Here is an 18,464-nt window from a genome sequence, read left to right on the forward strand (position 1 = left end):
AGCAAGAACACAGTTTCTTGGTCACAACATAGGGACAGCTCTCTATTAGACCCTGCCTCAATTCCCCCATAACAATTTCGTAAGCAATGAACAAGTACATGAATATTTATCACCAAAAGGGTTTCACTGGCATAGAACAGGGCTGAGCTCAGGCATGCTGAGACCTCAGTCAAGCCTGCTCTTAGAGATAAAAAAGCATAGTAAAATCTGCAACTAGCTTAGGGGACAGTTTTCTCAAAAACAAGCCTTGTTTGAGCACACTTCACAACAGCAGTTCTTTGTCTGGGCAGTTAAAAAATTAAGGCAGTCTGTAACAAAGCATTGCCCCTAAAATATCTGTGCTATAATAATACTGGAAGTAAGGATATAACCAATCAATGGTTGGAAATAGGCATCAGTGAGACTACATTCATTAAGATAAAATTCAGAAAGCCTTGGTAGATAAAATCATTGCAGCAGTCTCAGGGAGGCAGTATAATCTCAGTCACAGGTATGTTTCAAATCAGAGGTGACATATCTTTTAAAAAGCATTCTGTAGCTTAGCCATAAATTATTGTGCCTGGGAAAGGAATCGAGTGGATCCAAGAGTTTATGCCGAGCACCTTCTGACATCCCTTGCTGCTGTGCCCCTCTCTAGGGGAATGTGCTGGCAAGATAGCCTTTTGCTAGCATTTTGCATTTTGATGGTATCATCTGTATCACAGTTTTCTTACTCACAGTGGGTTTTGTTATGCTTATTAATCTAATTCTAATTTTTTTTAAAGAGAATGAATAATAGTAGATAAAGCAAATAAATGTGCCATATTTCCAATATAAGGTGATGATCCAATATTTTCTTTGTGATTTGAGCACTAGTTGTTTCACAGGAGATTTCAGAAATTAAATAAACTTCAATTTCCTTATAACAAACTCCACATTGTTGCCTTATTACAAAAACTGGAATTTTATGTCTAGTAAGGTTTCTATGTAGCATATCTGCTGAATGAGGCATCAGTGTAAGCAGACAGATGGTAGGAGACTTGTTGATGTTACCATTATATATTTGTGCAGGATGGAGAATGGGAGAATATCAAGAAAGTATCCTTTTGTTTTAACATAATTTTCTCTTGTTGTGTCTTAGCCACTTGTCTAATCCACTAGCTTTCTAATGTTCCTGTTTCTTGAAGAGACCACTACAGCATTTCTAGAGCATGATTACCTCTTCTGCTTGGCCTTCTGAAACTCCTAAAATGTGCACACACAGAGGTACAGAAGAAGATAAATTGCCTTACATGCTACCTTCATCCCTGCTGTGACACAGAAGCCACCAACTCTGTAAGTCACCATGATCAGAGATGGGAGTACCCACCAAGTCAGCACATTCCTGCCCAGTAGCTCATGCCCAACCCTCCCAGTTGTCCAGGTTGCTTTTATTGATTCCTCCCTAGGAGCTAAAGTCACTTATAGAAAATGTTGACAAATTCTGAAAGGTTGGATATGACTATGAAACTGAGTTGAAAGAATGAGCACAGATTGATGTATAGGCTGATTATCCAGGCATTTTATTTAAGGTAAGGGGATTAGGAATGGGAAGGAGACTGGTAGCTTCAAAAACTAGACATGATGCTAAGAGGTCTGCCTTGCATGCATTATTGTAAGTACCAGACATTTCCACCGTGGGGAAGTATCATAAGCAGTCTGGATAAGCTCCAGGCCTTTGTCTTGCAGGACTTAACCAGTTCAAGGTGGACACTGGAGTCAAATTTTGTATCCAATTTTTACCCCCTTCTCTATTGGAACTAGCACATTCTACTCAGTGATCACTGAAAATAAATAGAGTAATTAAAATTTTAAAAATCTGTATCACCGACCTCTGTTACGATAGAAAACTCTGCTATGGTGTGCCCATGCATAGACATATACCTGCTGTTGACTGCGTCCCTAGAGCACCATTTATTTTTCAAGCAAACAAATTGGCTAACATGTAGGTGTGTTTATACATCTTCATTCATCTCAGTTGGTTGCAAAAGCAGCAATTTTTATTCTCAAAATTATGTCCATGGGAAAGAGACTTCTGCTAGAATAATTTCTTAGGTATTTCATAATAAGCTCCAGAACAGTGTTAGTGTTTATTCCTTCTCTGCCACTAATATCCTACTGCACAAGGAACATCTAAGATACTGTATAAACAGGATAATTTTGGAATACAATAGGGATTAAAAAAAAAATCCACCAGACGAGTGCTTGTCTTTTCCCCTGTAACACATGACAATTCTTGATACACTTTGAGGTGGAAGGGGACTTGGTGGTTTGGGGTTTTTTTAGATTTTTGTTTTGATTTTTTATTTTTGGTGGGGTTTTTTTGGGGGGTGGCTTTTTGTTTCTTTTGGCGGGGGGGGGGGGGCAGGGGGGAGGTTATATTTTTGGGGCAGACCAAACAATAGCAAAGATGTCTTAACAGAGACTCTGAGTGCTCTTGTGGCTTTATACGGATCATTTAAAATGCATTGGTCAGGGTAACACACTCTGCCCGTTGCTGTCTGGAAGATTTGCAAGCATGGTACACACTCTACAGAATGCTGTCTCTGTGCTGATATTTGTAATGATAACACACTGACACTCAAATTACACTGTGCTCTGGTTGCTGCCTTCTGTCTTGCCCTTTCTTACAAGCAGCCTAGAGGTAGGACTTTCATATGCATTTGTAAGGAGTCTGTAGCTGCAAACATTAATAAGAGCTATCACTTAGGAGCAGTTACTTACACTTTGTTTAATCTCTAATGGATTCTTCTAAATATTTACAGTAGAACAGTTGTCAGACCAAATGCTGGACATTACTGGCAAATTCCCAGCAGTCAAAAAGGAAAGAGAAGAGGGAAGAGGGAAGTGAGAAGAGAGGAGAGGAGAGGAGAGGAGAGGAGAGGAGAGGAGAGGAGAGGAGAGGAGAGAAGAGAAGAGAAGAGAAGAGAAGAGAAGAGAAGAGAAGAGAAGAGAAGAGAAGAGAAGAGAAGAGAAGAGAAGAGAAGAGAAGAGAAGAGAAGAGAAGAGAAGAGAAGAGAATCTACTTGTTGCATTCTTCTGTGGGGCTTTAGTGAGACAGGTTCTGCATTGAGTAGCTTGGTGGCACTGAGCAAAATGGTCCAGAGGATTGTGCAAACCCCAGCATCAAGTTGTGGTTCAGTCATGTAAAACTGCCTGTATTCTTGTTTATCTTGGGGAAAATTACTGTTTGACTGTTTTCTTTGCAGACACTGAAGTAAATAAACTGTGTGAAAGGCCAGTGGCTGCTAGAAGAGGTGGAGGAGCTCCAAATTGTTTGAGGTTGTCAGCATAGCACCATAGCACCTGCTGTTCTCTTGGCTGGTAGATCTGGAACTTGCAATATTTCCCTGTTGTTGTGGCTTCCTGACACAGGTTGATATGGACTTTAAAATAAATAAAGTTAATACTCTGAGGCTGAAAGAAAGCCCTTGGTGGGCCTCATCTCCTCAGACTCTGAAGTTACCTTGGCTCTGGTGAGACCAGGGTGTGTGGTGTGAAGCAGGTGTGGAGGACTAACAAGAGGATGGGCAGCAGTAGGAGCCTGTGGCTACTGGGAAGGACCTCTGCGCCAGCAGATCACCCCCCAGGCTGTCCAGCTGTGTCTAACAAGTGGGGTCTTGGGCAGGCAGGAGGAGGGGACGGTGGCTGCACCACTGCTTTACAGCTGGCAGAAGTGCTGGTACTCGGGAGGGGGGCCTGAGACACGAGGTACTTGTGTGTCTTGCTCTCCCCCACTGTGACCCAGCACGTCTGTACTTACACAAAAAGGCACCAAGGATTGTTATCTTTCTTTGGAAAAATTTCCATTGACTTGAAAATGAGAGCCTTGCATGAATAAGAATCTATGAATTTATCCAGATATATAAGTTTTATGTAGCATTTGCTATTGTAAAGGCCTGTCCTAATTTTGAGATACGTGTGTGTCTCTGTGTGTGTGTGTGTGTATGAATGCATGTATGAGAGGGAGAGAACTCTCACTGCCTACAACTGTTCTGCCAAGATAAACTTTGGAGCATTTTATAAATTAACTCTGCTCTGTGTGTTTATTTTTCTTTTGGAGATTCTAAAAAGAGACTGTTCAACCCATCTTATTAGGGGCAGCACATTTTTTTAAAGAGAAAAATAAGTTCCGACTCTGCACTGGAAAGTATTTGCTATTTTCAGCAAAAAGTATTCTTTCCTTCTGACCTGGCATATTAGATAAGATTTATATTTCTGACCTGACATTAGGTAGTTAAGATTTATTCTTCTATATTAACTTTACTGAGCTTGCAAGCTATTCATTTACAGCATAGGGAATATATTTATGGCAGAAGCAAAGAAAGTTCACTACAAAGTAGTAAAATATGTTATTAGGAGTGTCCTGTAGACTGATGAAAATTGTGAGTACCCTTGCAGCTGGCTCCCTTCTGACTCTTTTTTCCTTTGTTATTTCAACTTTAAAACTTGAATTTGAAGTCAATTTCAATGGCAAATAACTTAAAAGAGTCCAGATGATTCCAATATATCCACATATATGTACATACATTTACGTGTGATTGAGAGGTGTGGGGAAGGGGATAACAAGTGACTTGAATTCTCTCCGTGTTCTGCTGGCAATGACCCAGGCATAAGTAACATTGGACCTCGCTCTCCTGCCAATATAAATCAGGAGAAACTCCACTGGGGTATGAAGCTGGTGTGTGAGTGAGCGCTGAATCAGACCTGGAGCTTTTCTCTATCCAAAGGTGTGGACCCAGGCAATCTGTTAATGTCCGATTGACTTAAAGAGGGGAACCGCAGACTATGATGGAAACCTGGAAGTACTTCAAGACTCTATAGGCAGGTTGGAAAGGTTGGAAAGTTAGAGGCCTCCTATTGAAATCAGTGGCAAAACCTCCCATTAACTTCAATAGGAAAAGAATCAGGCCCTAGAAATGTCTGGAAGCCAGAGAATTGCATGGCTCAAGAAAAAGGTAATAGGAGCTGATGACTTGCACCAATAAATCACCAATGCAAACCTGGCCATGCTTGGTTTAGGCTCAAAATTGCTTTCATCTGATGTTTGTTTGAAACTTGTTCATTGTAAAACCTTAAAGAAGAACTGGCAGCTGAGAGAGCTGTCTGAGCACGAGGCTGCCGGCTGGACAGGGTGTGGTACCTCCTCTGCCCCGGCGTCATCGGAGCGAGTCCATCTTAAAGAGAAGCAAGGAGCACTGGCCTGCCTGTGGAGACAGCAGTGCTCACACTGCCCTCTGAACCAGAGGGTTTCTAATTCAGAAACTTTCAGACTAACTCTGTAAATCCACTTAGACTGAATATTATTTTGGGGGAGGGGGATTATGGCTCCACAGCAAGCCAAGAGGAGAAGTAGATATTTCCATTTGTGGACATTATTTAACTCCTGTCACAAGAGAGAACAGAGATGTGCAGAGCTTTGAGGAATTAAATGTGTTGGAGAAAGGGCTTGGCATAGGGAAAGTTGGGACCATCAGGCATTACAAGAGCTGGGAATTGCTTGAAAAATGCAGTGAGCAGAGCTGCACATTGCAGTTCAGCTGAGGAATTCTGCTGCCCATCCTTTCTGCATCAATGCAGCTGAGAAGGAGGATTCTACTTCTGAACAAACTCCTATTTGTAAGTTGTACTGAGTTGAGGCCAACTGCCCTGCCACACATCTTGACCATCCCTGACAGAGTGGTGGGGAAAAGCACGACATTATGGAGGGGGCTTTCCTCCCTCCTCAGTATTTTTGCAAACAGGGCATTTTTTCTGCTGGTCCCTGAAGGGGAGAGCAGCAGACAAACTAGATGGATAGTTTGGTATCTGTGCTTGGTCAAACATCCATGGACATGTTTGATGTCAGCTGACACATTCAGAATAGTTCACCACTTTACAAACTTCACACTTCCTATTCTTGCATTTGATAGACCTCAGGACTAAATTCTCTGTTACTCTATGCAAACCTTCCCATCCTTCCTTTTATCTGACATAGGCTCCAAGGATTCACATCTTTCTGTATATGCAGATATTCATGGCTTGTTTTTACAACCTGTCTCTGTAAATCAAAGTTTTTCACTGCTTCTTGTCTCTTACCAAGAAACTCACTGCTATCATCAACTCATTACACCACAGCTCAAGGGCATCCTTTCTCTTTCCACCATTACTCCCCAAAACCCTGGTCTCAACAACACAAGTTTCAATAATTTGTAATTGAAAGGGAAAACTTGAGGAAGAAACTTGCTTGCAGAGACAAACAGGGGGATGAGGATAAGAGAACACTAAAAACATGTTTCTTTGGGGTGACACTCAGGAAAAATAGAAGTTTCTAAGACCGTAAGAAAATAAATATTTTAAAAATTGATTTGACAAAAGACAACATTATTGTACATCCTGTATGTTGTATGTATGATTGCATGTGAATTCTGGTGTCTGTTCTGGTTCAATGCATTCACCTGCTAGTTCTCATTTCCAGCAGGCTTGGGCTGGGTTCATGTGTTGAGTGGATTATGAGAAGGACATGGATCATGCATGTATTAAATCTGGCAGGCTAATGGAGCTGATCTAGACTTATTACTTCCTCTACCACTTGCCATTTCAGAAAATGCAACATTTTGTGTCCGTTACTATGCTCACTTATTTAGCTAGTCTGTTCTAGTGAATGTTCTCATTTTGTGAATTACTTCAGGCACTACTTTGAGAGATAGTGCTCAGGTTCAATATCTGTAGGAACAGAGGGAAGGCAAAGAAGGAAAATACTCAGGAATACACAGTGCTGGACAGGGTGAATAAGTAAACCATGGAGAAAGCCATAAAATATTTCTCCTACACTTTAAAGTGGCAAATTGCATTGGTTCTCTGACAAAAGACAGTGGAATACCCTCATGTTCTGTACCAGCAACTCACAAAGCAAATTACAGACTACATTTCTGCTCCTTTTCTTGGTGATTGGCAACAAAAACCTCCAACTTATCATGTTTTTTTAGTAGCCTTTATAAACATTTAGGCTGGATTCAGTGCACATGCAAATTTTATGCTGGCAGGGCTCTGTGAGATACTTGCTTGCCTGACATGAGTTGTAGCTAGAAGCAGAATCAGTCCCTTAACCTTTGTGACATGTTTATTCTGCCTAAACCATCTCCCATTAAAAACAATGCAGAGGCTCTAATTGAAAACCTCGGGTTAGTATGGCATGTGCCTTATGATTGTGACACTTCTGTTTGCTGATAAAAGAGAGGAATATTGTCTTTCCTTGCATGTGCACAGATGCAGTTACAGAAGTGTACCCATACGCATGGCCAACCCCAGGAACATCAGCAGCAGTGCTGCTGCATGGTCACAGTGGCAAGGAAAGACCCTTCTCACTGGAATCACCAATTTTCCCTGCCCAGAGCATAATCTCTGGAGCATCATCTTCCTTCCAAGTGGTTAAGTAAAATTTCCAGCCTAGTGATGCAGGTCATTTGAAAAGCAAGGAAGGTTTCATAACCTAAAAGGGAAGGGTCCATATAACTCTCTAGTACAGTTTTAAACATGACAAGATAATCAGAAAGAAAAGAGGGTTCCCTACCAAGCTTCCCAGGCAATTTTTTTGCTGTTCTTTAATTTACCATTTGGTTTAACCTACATAAAACTAGTAATTTTGCTTTCCATGACCAAACAGATGATAAGAACGGTGGGAGAAGAGATGGAGTTTTCAGACAAACCAAAGAACTTCACATGGAGTCAAAAACTTCTACCTGAGGATATCAGCATGAATTTCACCTATATTTTAAGACAATCTTAAAGTGAAAATACTTTAATTCTTGCTTGTGCTGATGTGAACTTTTGTGTATATATGGGAATGAAAATATACAGATAGATACATAGACATTAATGTGTAGAGGAGAAGGGAGAGATGACAATGCATAAACATAAGTTTTTCCAATTCTAGGACAACAGCTGTGGGGTCAGGGGGTTCCAGGGAATTACCTATATAAGCCAGAGATGTTTCTGTAGCAATTAAGGAAGATGAGATGGAAGATTCTACTTCTGAATGAACTCTCTTATATGGAGTACTGCAATTTCTGTGACTGATCTCTTTTGAGCAAGATGTGCCCAAGGTCTCTGCATACTTCCAGATGAAAAACACAGGCCCTTTTTCCTGTTCCCAGAATTAACCGCAGCCAGTCATGGAACCAGACTAGAAGGCTCGACCAGCAAGTATCATAGATGAATAACTTACTTCTCAAGAAATTATGCAAGGCTTCAAAAAGGATTATGGATTGGCTTTCATAATGCTTGGTGGTCTTTTAGTGGTAGCTATGGTTAGAATCCTCCTCTCTCACTGAAACTGTGGAAATTCAAGAGAAGGCTACTCTTTTGATTAATCTATTTTATCTGGACTCAGGTGTGATTTATCCTGAGGGAGAAATGAACTTCTCTGCTCACTGGGTAGCTGGAAATGATGTGATTTCAGAAAGAGGTGAATAGCAGCCTGTCCTCATCTTGAAATGGTACAGTTCAGAGTTTCCTCTGTGGCCAGCCAGATCCTGGCAGAGTAGTAAGATGCCCCCACTCTGATCACTCCCCACTCGGTGCTTCTAACCTCCATAAAGCTTGGGAAGCCTCGTGTTTGGCAGAGTATCCAGGTACAATATGTAGATACCTCATAAATGAAAGCCTGTTTGAAATTTCCTCCATAATTTTTACGTTCATAGAGTGATTGAGACAATACAACCATAATGTATGTCACTGCTTGTTAGATGTACTGAACTCAGTAATGTGGCAGCTTATTTGCTCTATGTTTGAAGGAAGCTGGGGCTTTAAAGCAGTATCTTAGTTAATTACTCAGATGAATGAACATGGTACCCCATCATTGAAAAGAATAAGCACTTTCAAATCATATTGATTTTGTAGATTTGTAGCAGAAATAAATTATGCCAGTGGAGATAAAATGCAATATTTTTGTCCACAATCTGTCTAGGGGAACTAATTTTTTATGTTTATCTGTTCCTCAAAATTACTTTCAGAAGTAATTATTTTTCAGAAATAATGTATGACCTAAGCAGCAATGAGGATGCCCTTTTGCTGACATTCACTTGAAGCTGAATCCTACAGACAGATTTTTACACCTCTGAAACTTCTCCTCAACTGGTAGCTTAAAAAGCACATTTAAATAATTTTATTCCTAAAGTTGGGGCCTTGATCTTAAAAATACTTGTCTAGGACATAGCACAAGTTATAAATTCTACACTCATACAGAATTCTACTTTCCCTTTTAATACACCCTCAACTCTAAAACTTGTCAATTGCCCAACTCTTCATAAAACATAAACACAAGAGACAAATGTGTGATTTCATTTTGGACTGCAAAACAGAAACTGTTGTGGGGTTTCTTTTTTTTCTTTTGCAAAACACAAAATCATGTCATTTATTTGCCTTCCAGGCCTTCAGGATCTTGCTATTAAACATCTGTGGCCAGCATGCCCAGCAGAAGAAGGTCTCATTTAGCTGATTATTTTTAGTTCTGTGTTATACTAAAACTTCTGGAATCTTCATCCATCCCCATGTGTTTGCGAAATACTTGCACTTAACATCTTCTGACTCCCATGTTGAATAAATAGCCTTTGCTCCCACTTTTCTATTTGGGAGGGCTAGCTCTTCCCTCGGCAGTAACATCAAGTAATATAACACCAGCAACTCATTATTCAGTGGCATAGAAAAAGTGAAATTAATAATGAACATTCTAGGAAAAGGAAACAAAGTTATGAAACACTTGCCGACACTGGTTTGTGTAATCTTCATGAATAAGCAACTCAATAATGCTGGGCAAGTGTGTGTGGGAGGCTCATTCTGGAGAAACTGGCTGTTTTCCTCTCTCTGACCAGTTGAGCTGTTATGATAAAAAATGTTGTTGCTAAAGAAACCTGTAATAAATCCTTATGGGAGTATTGCATGTGCCGATAACATACATAAACTTTGTAAACATATTAAAGTGTCGGGTTTTAGTAGCTCTGGTTCATGTGGATGTTCGTAAAAGTTTTTCAAGGAATGCAATGGAAATCTTGTTCCACCAGCTGGTTGCTCCTATGATTCTGGTTTACATGAGGACCTTGTCTTCCTTCCCCTTGAAACACAAACTCACCATGTAGGGAAGCTTCATTAAAATACCTAAGCCCTACCTCTGCTGTGAGTTTCCATGAAAACACTATCACCAGTGAAGCTGGGTACCCAGGAAGTTACCTGGGGAGAAGTGGGGTAGATAAGCTGATGCTTGGTAGATTTGTGCTGTTCCAAAAATCCCTGCTTTGTGTCATGATGAACTCCATTGACACCTGCATCAAAGTACAGCTGGGAGCTCTGAGGAAGATATTTCGGCTGCCTTTTAGTAGGTGAGAAGAGTTGGGTGCCTACAAAAGGGGAAAAATCCAGCACGCTGAAGAAAGGAGCCTTAACCTGGTCTGAAAAGATGAGGTCAGAAACTGTATGAAATCCTGGATGTCCAGGGAATTGAGGTGCCCTGGCACTACTACACTGCACTGCAAACCAGTACATTCTTTAACAAAAGAAAGGAGAATTCACTCTTTTCTTCTGAAACAGACCAAGAACGGAGCAGCAGCCCTGCTGCCCCTTAACGCATCCAAAAGCTTAGCTGCTAAAACATTTGGCCAGGAATAGAAAACCTAAGCTTAATTCTTCCCTTTAACATGACTCTGGACTATCTGTATTGATATGTTCTAATAAAGTGATGTTTTTCACCTGGGTTTGCGTGTAATCTCAGGTCGCCGCCCACACCAATTTTAGTTTGCACAGGAAAGACCAGGACGTGAGGGCTGGGTATGGAGCAGGAATGCATGTGGCTTTATTCCAATGTCAGTAAGCAGTGATCTGCAATATTGTGTGCTCCGTGTGGAGGAACTTGACATTGATATATTTATTATTTGTTGCTATTAATTCATTGCGTTTTTTTAACGCAGGATTTCTTTAAGAGAAAATTTCAAAGTCGCTGCATGCAAGGATCTGAGCACGGACAGATGTTCAGTGCCAGTAAGATGAAACATCACGTTAGAAATTACAGAGCATCTGAGTAATGTCCATGTGTTGGGGGTGAGGTGGAAATTACGCATTATTTGAAAGTGAGTGACTAATATTTAAATCCTGTCCCAGACACACCTTAGGCACCTCATGTCCAGTTCTTGGATATGAGCCCTTCTGTGTTTGCCTTTGCCCTTTACAGGAAGCCACAGGAATCACACATCGTTACTATCCCAACATCTATCAATGACCTCCTGTTTCATTTTACAGCGCCCCAAAATCTTCTTTACTCTGCAGAATATATTAAATGTCTGAAATCCCATCTAGGACCTTGCAGTTTTAAACACAAAACCTATCAGGATGTTATACTGACACACATTAAGAAGCTTGAAAGGATAAAGTTTATATCAGCACTACGAGAACTTGGTGTAAACCTGTGGTTTGGAGTTTTACTTTTATTTAAAAGTACTACTACAAGCATTCCTTTATGCTCTTCCTTCCCCTTGTTTGGAGCCAAAATATCAGTGCAAGGCTGGGGTGCTGCTTGAAGCTGGCAGGAGCTCTCCCAGTTCAGCTCTGACTCCCCATAGGTGAGTTCTTGCCTAGGAGCACTGGAGAGAGATGTGTTTTGTGGCTCCTTTACTTCAGTGGCTGTTATGTTTGTTTACAGGAGTAAGTAACACTAACATTTTAAAATGCAAGGTCGATAGCTCATGATCTGGAAACTGAAACACACAGAAATGTTTATTAGTCAGCTGTCGGACAACCGTAGTACAATCGTTCCTTAAGTAGCATTGCTCATCGCACTGCTCTGTTCTAGCAACAAAAATAAGGTTAAAGTACTCATTAATAAAATCTGTTGGATTTTATTATGACAAAACACCTAATTTTAATGATTCTGCTGTCACCAAAACCTCAGTTATTCAACTATTTATAAAACAGTTGGAGCTCTCTTTTTTTTTTTTTGAGAGCCATAGCACGTTTGCATGAATAAATGTTCTCTGAGTACTTTCTTCTGAAGCATTGTTTGTGGTAATAGCAGACACACAGAGTTTTGTATAAAAATGCACATGGTTTCAGCTGCCTTTTCTCATCTGATAAGATTGCTTTGTTCAGAATTATTTTGGTAAAAAAATTGGCAAAGTGATTTTGAGTCGTTCAGACTCCAAAATTAGAAGTCAGACAAAAATATTTTTTTATTATCTTTTATATCTCCTCCACCAAGCTTTCGCAACTTCTACTTTAATTTCGAGCGAAAGGGACAATTCACTGCAGGGGAAAATTCATTCTTGAGAACATCCATAGTTTTAATGGAGGAGTGTTGCTAGTGGTCACTGTCTATAAATGATTGAGTATGAAATGACAGACAGCTTGTGAATGCTAGCGATAAAGCGCAGTGGTGCAGCCAGCACACTTGCTCTGCAAACCAGAGAGCAAAATGAGCATGCTAAGCAAGAGAAAATGACTAAGTCTGATTTTGAGTTCTAGTTCAGATTTTATCAGGTGTAACTTCCTTAGTCTCCAGTGAAAAATTTATAGCAAGGAGAAACAGCAGAATGGGGATTGGCAAAGTCTTGGTATGTTAAGGGCAAAGCTCAAAAGAAGAAATTAGTCTCAGTTAACTTGTTTGGCTTCAGTTGGCTCAGTTGGTGGAAGTAGTAAAATAGTGATACTTTTCATATGATTAAGAAAGAGACTGCCTCCCAAGCAACTTAAGTATGACAGTTTTGAAAGGTAAGAGGCATTGTTTTGTCCTCTTTAGGGGCTTTACATATTGGAATCATGCAATTTTGCAAGTATTTTAGTATGGGATTTCTTCCAAATTCAAAATGTATCCTGAGGTCCTGCAAAAAAAAGCTCACTCCAGCTCCAGCATAGTCCGTAGGACTTTCTCCACTGAAAGTAAAGAAGGCATGTTCAAGCTCTAAAACCTTCTTACTAATAATAGCAATATTTTATTCTCTCTACAGAGAGAAATAGAACTTTTCATGTATTTTCAGGTATACCATCCTATATCACTATCTTTGAGAAGTTGTAGTAACATATATTTAAAGTCTAACACGAATTTTATATAGTATAAGAAATGTCTTCAGCAAGTTATAGAAAAAAAATTAAAATTATCACCCTTTCAGATATCAGGTATGAAATGGGAACTGCTCAGCAACGTCCTTTAGTCTCTGGGGATAACAACACTTATCGTTCCACATGTGCTGGTATGATCAGGCACAGATTTTACATACATACTGAGTTATTTTTTTTTTAAATAACACAAGCAGTCCATCCTTATCATGCTTCAAAAGCTTTCAGCGATCGATAGTGATTTTCTGATATTTAATTTTTTAAGATATCTCTACAATGAGATATATTCACAGTTTACAATAACACGATGGAACAGCTTCTGTTTCCAATGACTGCAATGGGAATTTTAAATGGGCAGATTCTCATCCAAAAAATGAGAAATATTGTTTCATTGCAAAAAAGAAAAGGACACACTTGTTGCCATCAGAGTATTTACCCTCACAGTGCTAATATGAAGAGATTAGAGAAAAATTATCAGCAGCATACAAACACTTTGAAAGAGAACTAACAGTAATTCAATCCTGCCCAAGGGGTGCTGCTTGATGGCCGCTTGCCTGGCTAACTTCTGCTTAAAACTGTTGCACCAAGATACAAAATAATTTCTATTTTTAAAAATTAGTAACAATATCTAGATTACATATGAACTCTGTAGTAGTGCCATCTGTGACGTGCAAACCCTGAACATACATGTAGATATATATAATATATATAGGTGGTGAACTATTAAAAGAATTGTTTCTACAATGAAGTGTTATTTTAATTAGTAATTTAACTCCTTTTTTCTTGCTGACATTCTACCTCCATGTGAATTACACCCTCCTCAAGAGGATAAAAAGACTGAAGAAATAATTTCACCAGTTGTTTTGTCAATATTTTCCCAGTTTGTTGTAATTTATATAGTTATCTGTACAAATGGGCTGTTAAACACCTCCCTCATTTTGGGTTTGTAAGTAGCTGTATGCAAACCAAGCCAGAGATGCAGAGTGTTTGCAGGCTGGAGCCCTCCACTTGCAATTGTGACCAGAAGCAGGTGCTGGAAGACCTGCAGTCCCGCAGAGGAATGGACAGAGGAATGGACAGAGGAGCAATGGAAGGCAGGCAGGAGGGAAGGCAGGAAGGCAGGAGGGAAGGCAGGAAGGCAGGAGGGCAGGAAGGCAGGAAGGAAGAAGCCCTGGGTATCCTGGATGTGCTGTTATGGTGAAAGGCAGGAGACAATTTGACGGGCTACCAATAATCACAGGAGCTCTACCTCCAAACTGCATTTCCATAGAGTCATACATGTTATTTTAGCCACAAATGTAAGAGTGTAGTAGAAATACAGAATTTTCTATCAGTTTACTTATTCTGGATTTCCAAATTTAGTCCACGGCTCACTGCTAGTCCACAGGTCATGGCAAATGGTCTGCCGGTCACTCACAGACCCGCAGCAAATAATACTTCATTTCTGTCTACTTGAGGGTCAGTGAGAGATGTACATAACTGTCAGTAGTAAGTTTTGGGGACTGGTAGTACTCTGCAGAGCCAAAATATTTTGGACTTATTGACTTGATCGTCCTTTTTTTTCTAAGCAAACTGCAATCACTGGCCAATACATAGAAATTCTTATTTATTGGTACACTAGTCTATACTCAGCTGCATATTACTCTGTCTTGTAAGACTCAAACCTGCAACTTTGTTAATCTTGATTGCTCTTATCAGAATAAAACCACAAATTTCTCTGCTAGTGGTATGTTTGCTTTTAACTTTTATTGATTGTGTTCTATGTCTAATTCTGGACCCAATCATCTTTCTGCACTTTGTTGTTGACTTCAGAGGAGTTTTATCTCTCCACAGCCGACTATATCTTTATTACTGATCACAGGACAGAAATTCAGGACTCCCCAGCTAGAAAATTCAGTAGGAGTTTGGATAGCAAAAGGATTGCGAACTAGACATTTCTCATAGGAAGGATTACTTTGGCAATAGGTACAAAATAAGTAATGCTTCAGGACCAGATCCTTCTGATGGGATAATTTAACAAATGAACTTCTATTTATACCAGCTGGGACTCTGGCATGGTGTATTCTGAATTAGCCAGTTCAGATTTTATAATTACTTTAAATTATGTAAGTCTACAATATAATACATGGAGTGGAGGACTCTGATAATAACCAAAACAAAGTAACATGGGCTCACTGACTGCTTGATGGGAACTTATTTGTACTATATTTAAAAATAAGCAGGTTAAAGAGAAATTTTAAAATATTTCCCTAGAAATGTGCTTATGATTTGTGACTAAAGGAGACTGTCTCAGCAAAATCCCGGGAAAGTCTTCCACACAGTAGATTAATTTGGCAGGTGTCGTCTTTATCTGCACACTATAATTATAATAAAGTTGCACTATTACTAACAGCAATTCATAGATTTTTTAAGCCAAAGTGATTAGTGCAAGAGATCATAACCACTTTTATAATCTTTCATAAACACTCACTCTCTAATTCTTTGCTTCAAGCTAAGTAACCACTATTTATACCAAATCGTGTTTTGCAACCAGCTGGATTTGAAGACCTCGGCCAGCGGATGATGTATAGCATATCCAGGTGAGGTGTTCTGAAAGGCTTTTTGCCTTTGCTGCCAAAACAAGCCAGATTCCCATTCTGACCCTCTAGCTGTGATTTTCCAGCCACTTGTTCTGCTCTGAATTTATCCTAACTCCTGCACTTCAACCATAAAACATTGCCATAAAAACTTTGAGCAAGTGCTCGGTACCTTCCCCACGGTGTACCAACCAGCTCAACATTCGCGGCCAACCCTTCCGCCCTATTTCCCGAAAGCTGCCCCGCTGTGCAGGTTGCCTGAGGACGAGCGAGGTGGGACGGCGCTCTCCGGGAGGAGCACGGCGCGTCTGCCCCGCCGCTCGGGGCAGGAGGCAGACCTGCCTTCTCCCGCCGAGAGAGCGGGGCAGCTCCGAGCCGTGCCGAGCCGTGCCGAGCCGTGCCGAGCCGTGCGGGAGCCGAGCACCTGCAGGCGCGGGCTGCCCGCCGCGGCACGGGACAGCAGAGGTCGCCGCCGGCCCGGCGCTGGCCCGGCGCGCCGCGCTCCAGGTGCCGCCGGAGCGAGTGCGGGAGGAGGGGGCCCCGCGCTGCCCCCCAGCCCCGCCGCGCTGCCCCCCGAGCCCCGCCGTGCCCCCAGCCCGGGCCGAGCCTCCGCCGAGCCCGCGGGGTACCCCTCCGTGGCCCCCGCAGCTTGCGGGCCCGCGGTCGCCAGGGGTTAAAGGAGTGGGTGGGAGGTGATGGAGGCTGCGGAGCCCTCCCTTGCCAAGGATAATAAACCGGATGCCCTGACATGTTTTACTTAGCCCTTAGTGGTCCCTCGCTGTGAGGCCGTGGGGATCGGAGGGCTGGAGCCCCGCTCTCTCTCGTCCGCAGCTCCGCTTTAGGGGCACTTTAGGTGAATCAAAACTTGTTTGCAGGAGGCAAACCATACAAAGGAGGCTTTCAAGGGCCAGCCGTGCCAAGCAGGGCAAGGGAGCGAAGGCTGAGCAGGAGAAAATTAAAATAACAGTACCTCCCCTCCCCGAGGAAGTAACTCAGTTACTTCTTGCTGATGAAATGCAGGGGGCTGTGTTTTATGACATTTCCTCGGTGTCTGCAGCTGTCAGGGGGAGCGCACAGGCGTGAGCAGCCCCTCAGAAAACGCCTCCTCTCCCGAAGCAGCGGCGGGTCCCATTCAGGCGGGGTGGCGAGGCCGGGTCGGGGGCACGTCCCGCCGGCCTCTGCCGCCGCATCCCGCTCATCCACGGCTCCTTGCGGCAGGGTCACGGCAGGGCTCCGGCCGGCGGCGCTGCCGGAGGTGTCACCGCGGATCCGAGCTCACACCGCACCCCCAGGCCAGAGCCAGAGACCGCCTGAGCGTGGAGCGCCCCGCGACCTGGACAGCGACTTCCCAAGGGGGCGACTCGCTGCTGCCTCCCTGTCCTCTCTGCCCCGATGACGGGGGGCTCTCCTTTCTAACACTCACGGGGGGCAGGCAGCTTCTGCCAGGACCCTGGGCACTGCATCTCTTCCCCCCGGCCCCCGCCTGCCTCTGCCCCGGACCCGGGCCGAGATGGACCGGGGCCGGTTAAATCAGAAGGGACGGACTCGCGTCATCCCATGGGATTAAAATCTAAAAAATCTTAAAAATTTAAAAAATTCAGGGGCCACGGTCCCAGGACGGTGGCAGTGGGTGACTGGTGGCCAGCGGAGGCTGAAAGCCAACGGGCCGGACAGAGCCGGGACACCCCCGGCTCCCCTCAGCATTAGCCTATAGCGATAATCCGTACTGCCCGCTCTTGGGAAGGGGGCTTCCTGACCGGGATGGAGAAGGGTGCTTAGGGCATACTGGCAAAAAGTTACCTGTCGTGTCATCGCCCTTTCCCTTCAGAAAGAGGAAAGACCTAAGAAAGGACGTTCCCTTTCACCAGAAATTAAAATGTAAAGCACCAGACGCAGGTCTTCCCAGAGCCCGCGCTGCTCATCCCGGTGAGGTGAGAAAGAAGAGCAGAGAGAGGTTAAAAATCGCTTTCATCCCTCCAGTTGAATGAAACTGCCTGCAAATCCGCTCGGCCGCGCCGCTGACGCGGGATTTAGTTCCCAGCGCACTCGCCCGGGCACCGGGGGCACGGAACCCCCCGGACAGGTGAACAGCACAACGAGAGGAACCAGAAGTTATCAAAGTATAAATCTCTTCGCACTTACTTCTTCCCTGTCGCCGTACCCTGGAGGCGTGCTGGCTGCCAATGTATTCCATAAAGTTCAAAGTGATAAAAAACCAAGAAATCAGTCGCAATTGCATAGTAACCCTTTGGGAGTTCGACTTCTCCTTTTCGTCCTTTTTTTCTTTCCTTAAAAAAAGAAATAATAAACCGGGGTGGTAGGCGGCAAGGGATGAACACAGCAGCAGAAATACCTGCACTGAGATCCAAAACTGGGCTTGGCCGGCTTGATGTCTTTTGCCTTTTTTTTTTCTCTTTTTTTTTTTTTTCTTCCTTTTTTTTTTTTTTTTTTTCCTTTCCCTTCCTCTTCGCTCTTCCTATTGCACTTTCCAGCAGTCTGCCCCGCTACCTGCCGCGAACCTCAGAGGGCAGTCAGCAGCGGAGAGGAGCCGAGCAGCCGCCGCCGGGGTCCATGCCGGGCCGGCGGCCGGCAGCATGTTGTGCGGGTGCCGGGGTGCGTGCGGCTGTGCGCGCCCGTGTGTGAGCCGGGCGGGCGAGGTGCCGACAGGACGGATGGATGGATGGCGGTGGGAGAGGAGTGTGCGAGGGCGGGAGCGGCGGGGGGGCAGAGGGAGGACCCAGCCCCGCCGCCGCCGATCCGGAGCAGCCGCGCTCTGCGCCGCGGGCACCGCCA

General features: G+C 43.1%; 1 protein-coding gene across 1 annotated transcript in view; it reads right to left on the reverse strand.

Moving 5' to 3' along the window:
• RSPO3 (R-spondin 3) overlaps positions 1–17,959 on the reverse strand; it is a 58,027-nt gene extending 40,068 nt beyond the window's left edge. The window contains exon 1 of the mRNA XM_054279822.1: positions 17,814–17,959. Within this exon, the coding sequence (XP_054135797.1) occupies positions 17,814–17,910 (97 nt within the window). The 5' untranslated portion in view covers positions 17,911–17,959. The remainder of the gene's footprint in view (positions 1–17,813) is intronic.
• Between the last annotated feature and the right edge of the window lie 505 nt (positions 17,960–18,464).

Source organism: Melozone crissalis, unplaced genomic scaffold (genome assembly GCF_028551555.1).
Source record: "Melozone crissalis strain CALT ecotype California unplaced genomic scaffold, PUWL_Pcris_2 ptg000027l_1, whole genome shotgun sequence".
Taxonomy (NCBI): domain Eukaryota; kingdom Metazoa; phylum Chordata; class Aves; order Passeriformes; family Passerellidae; genus Melozone; species Melozone crissalis.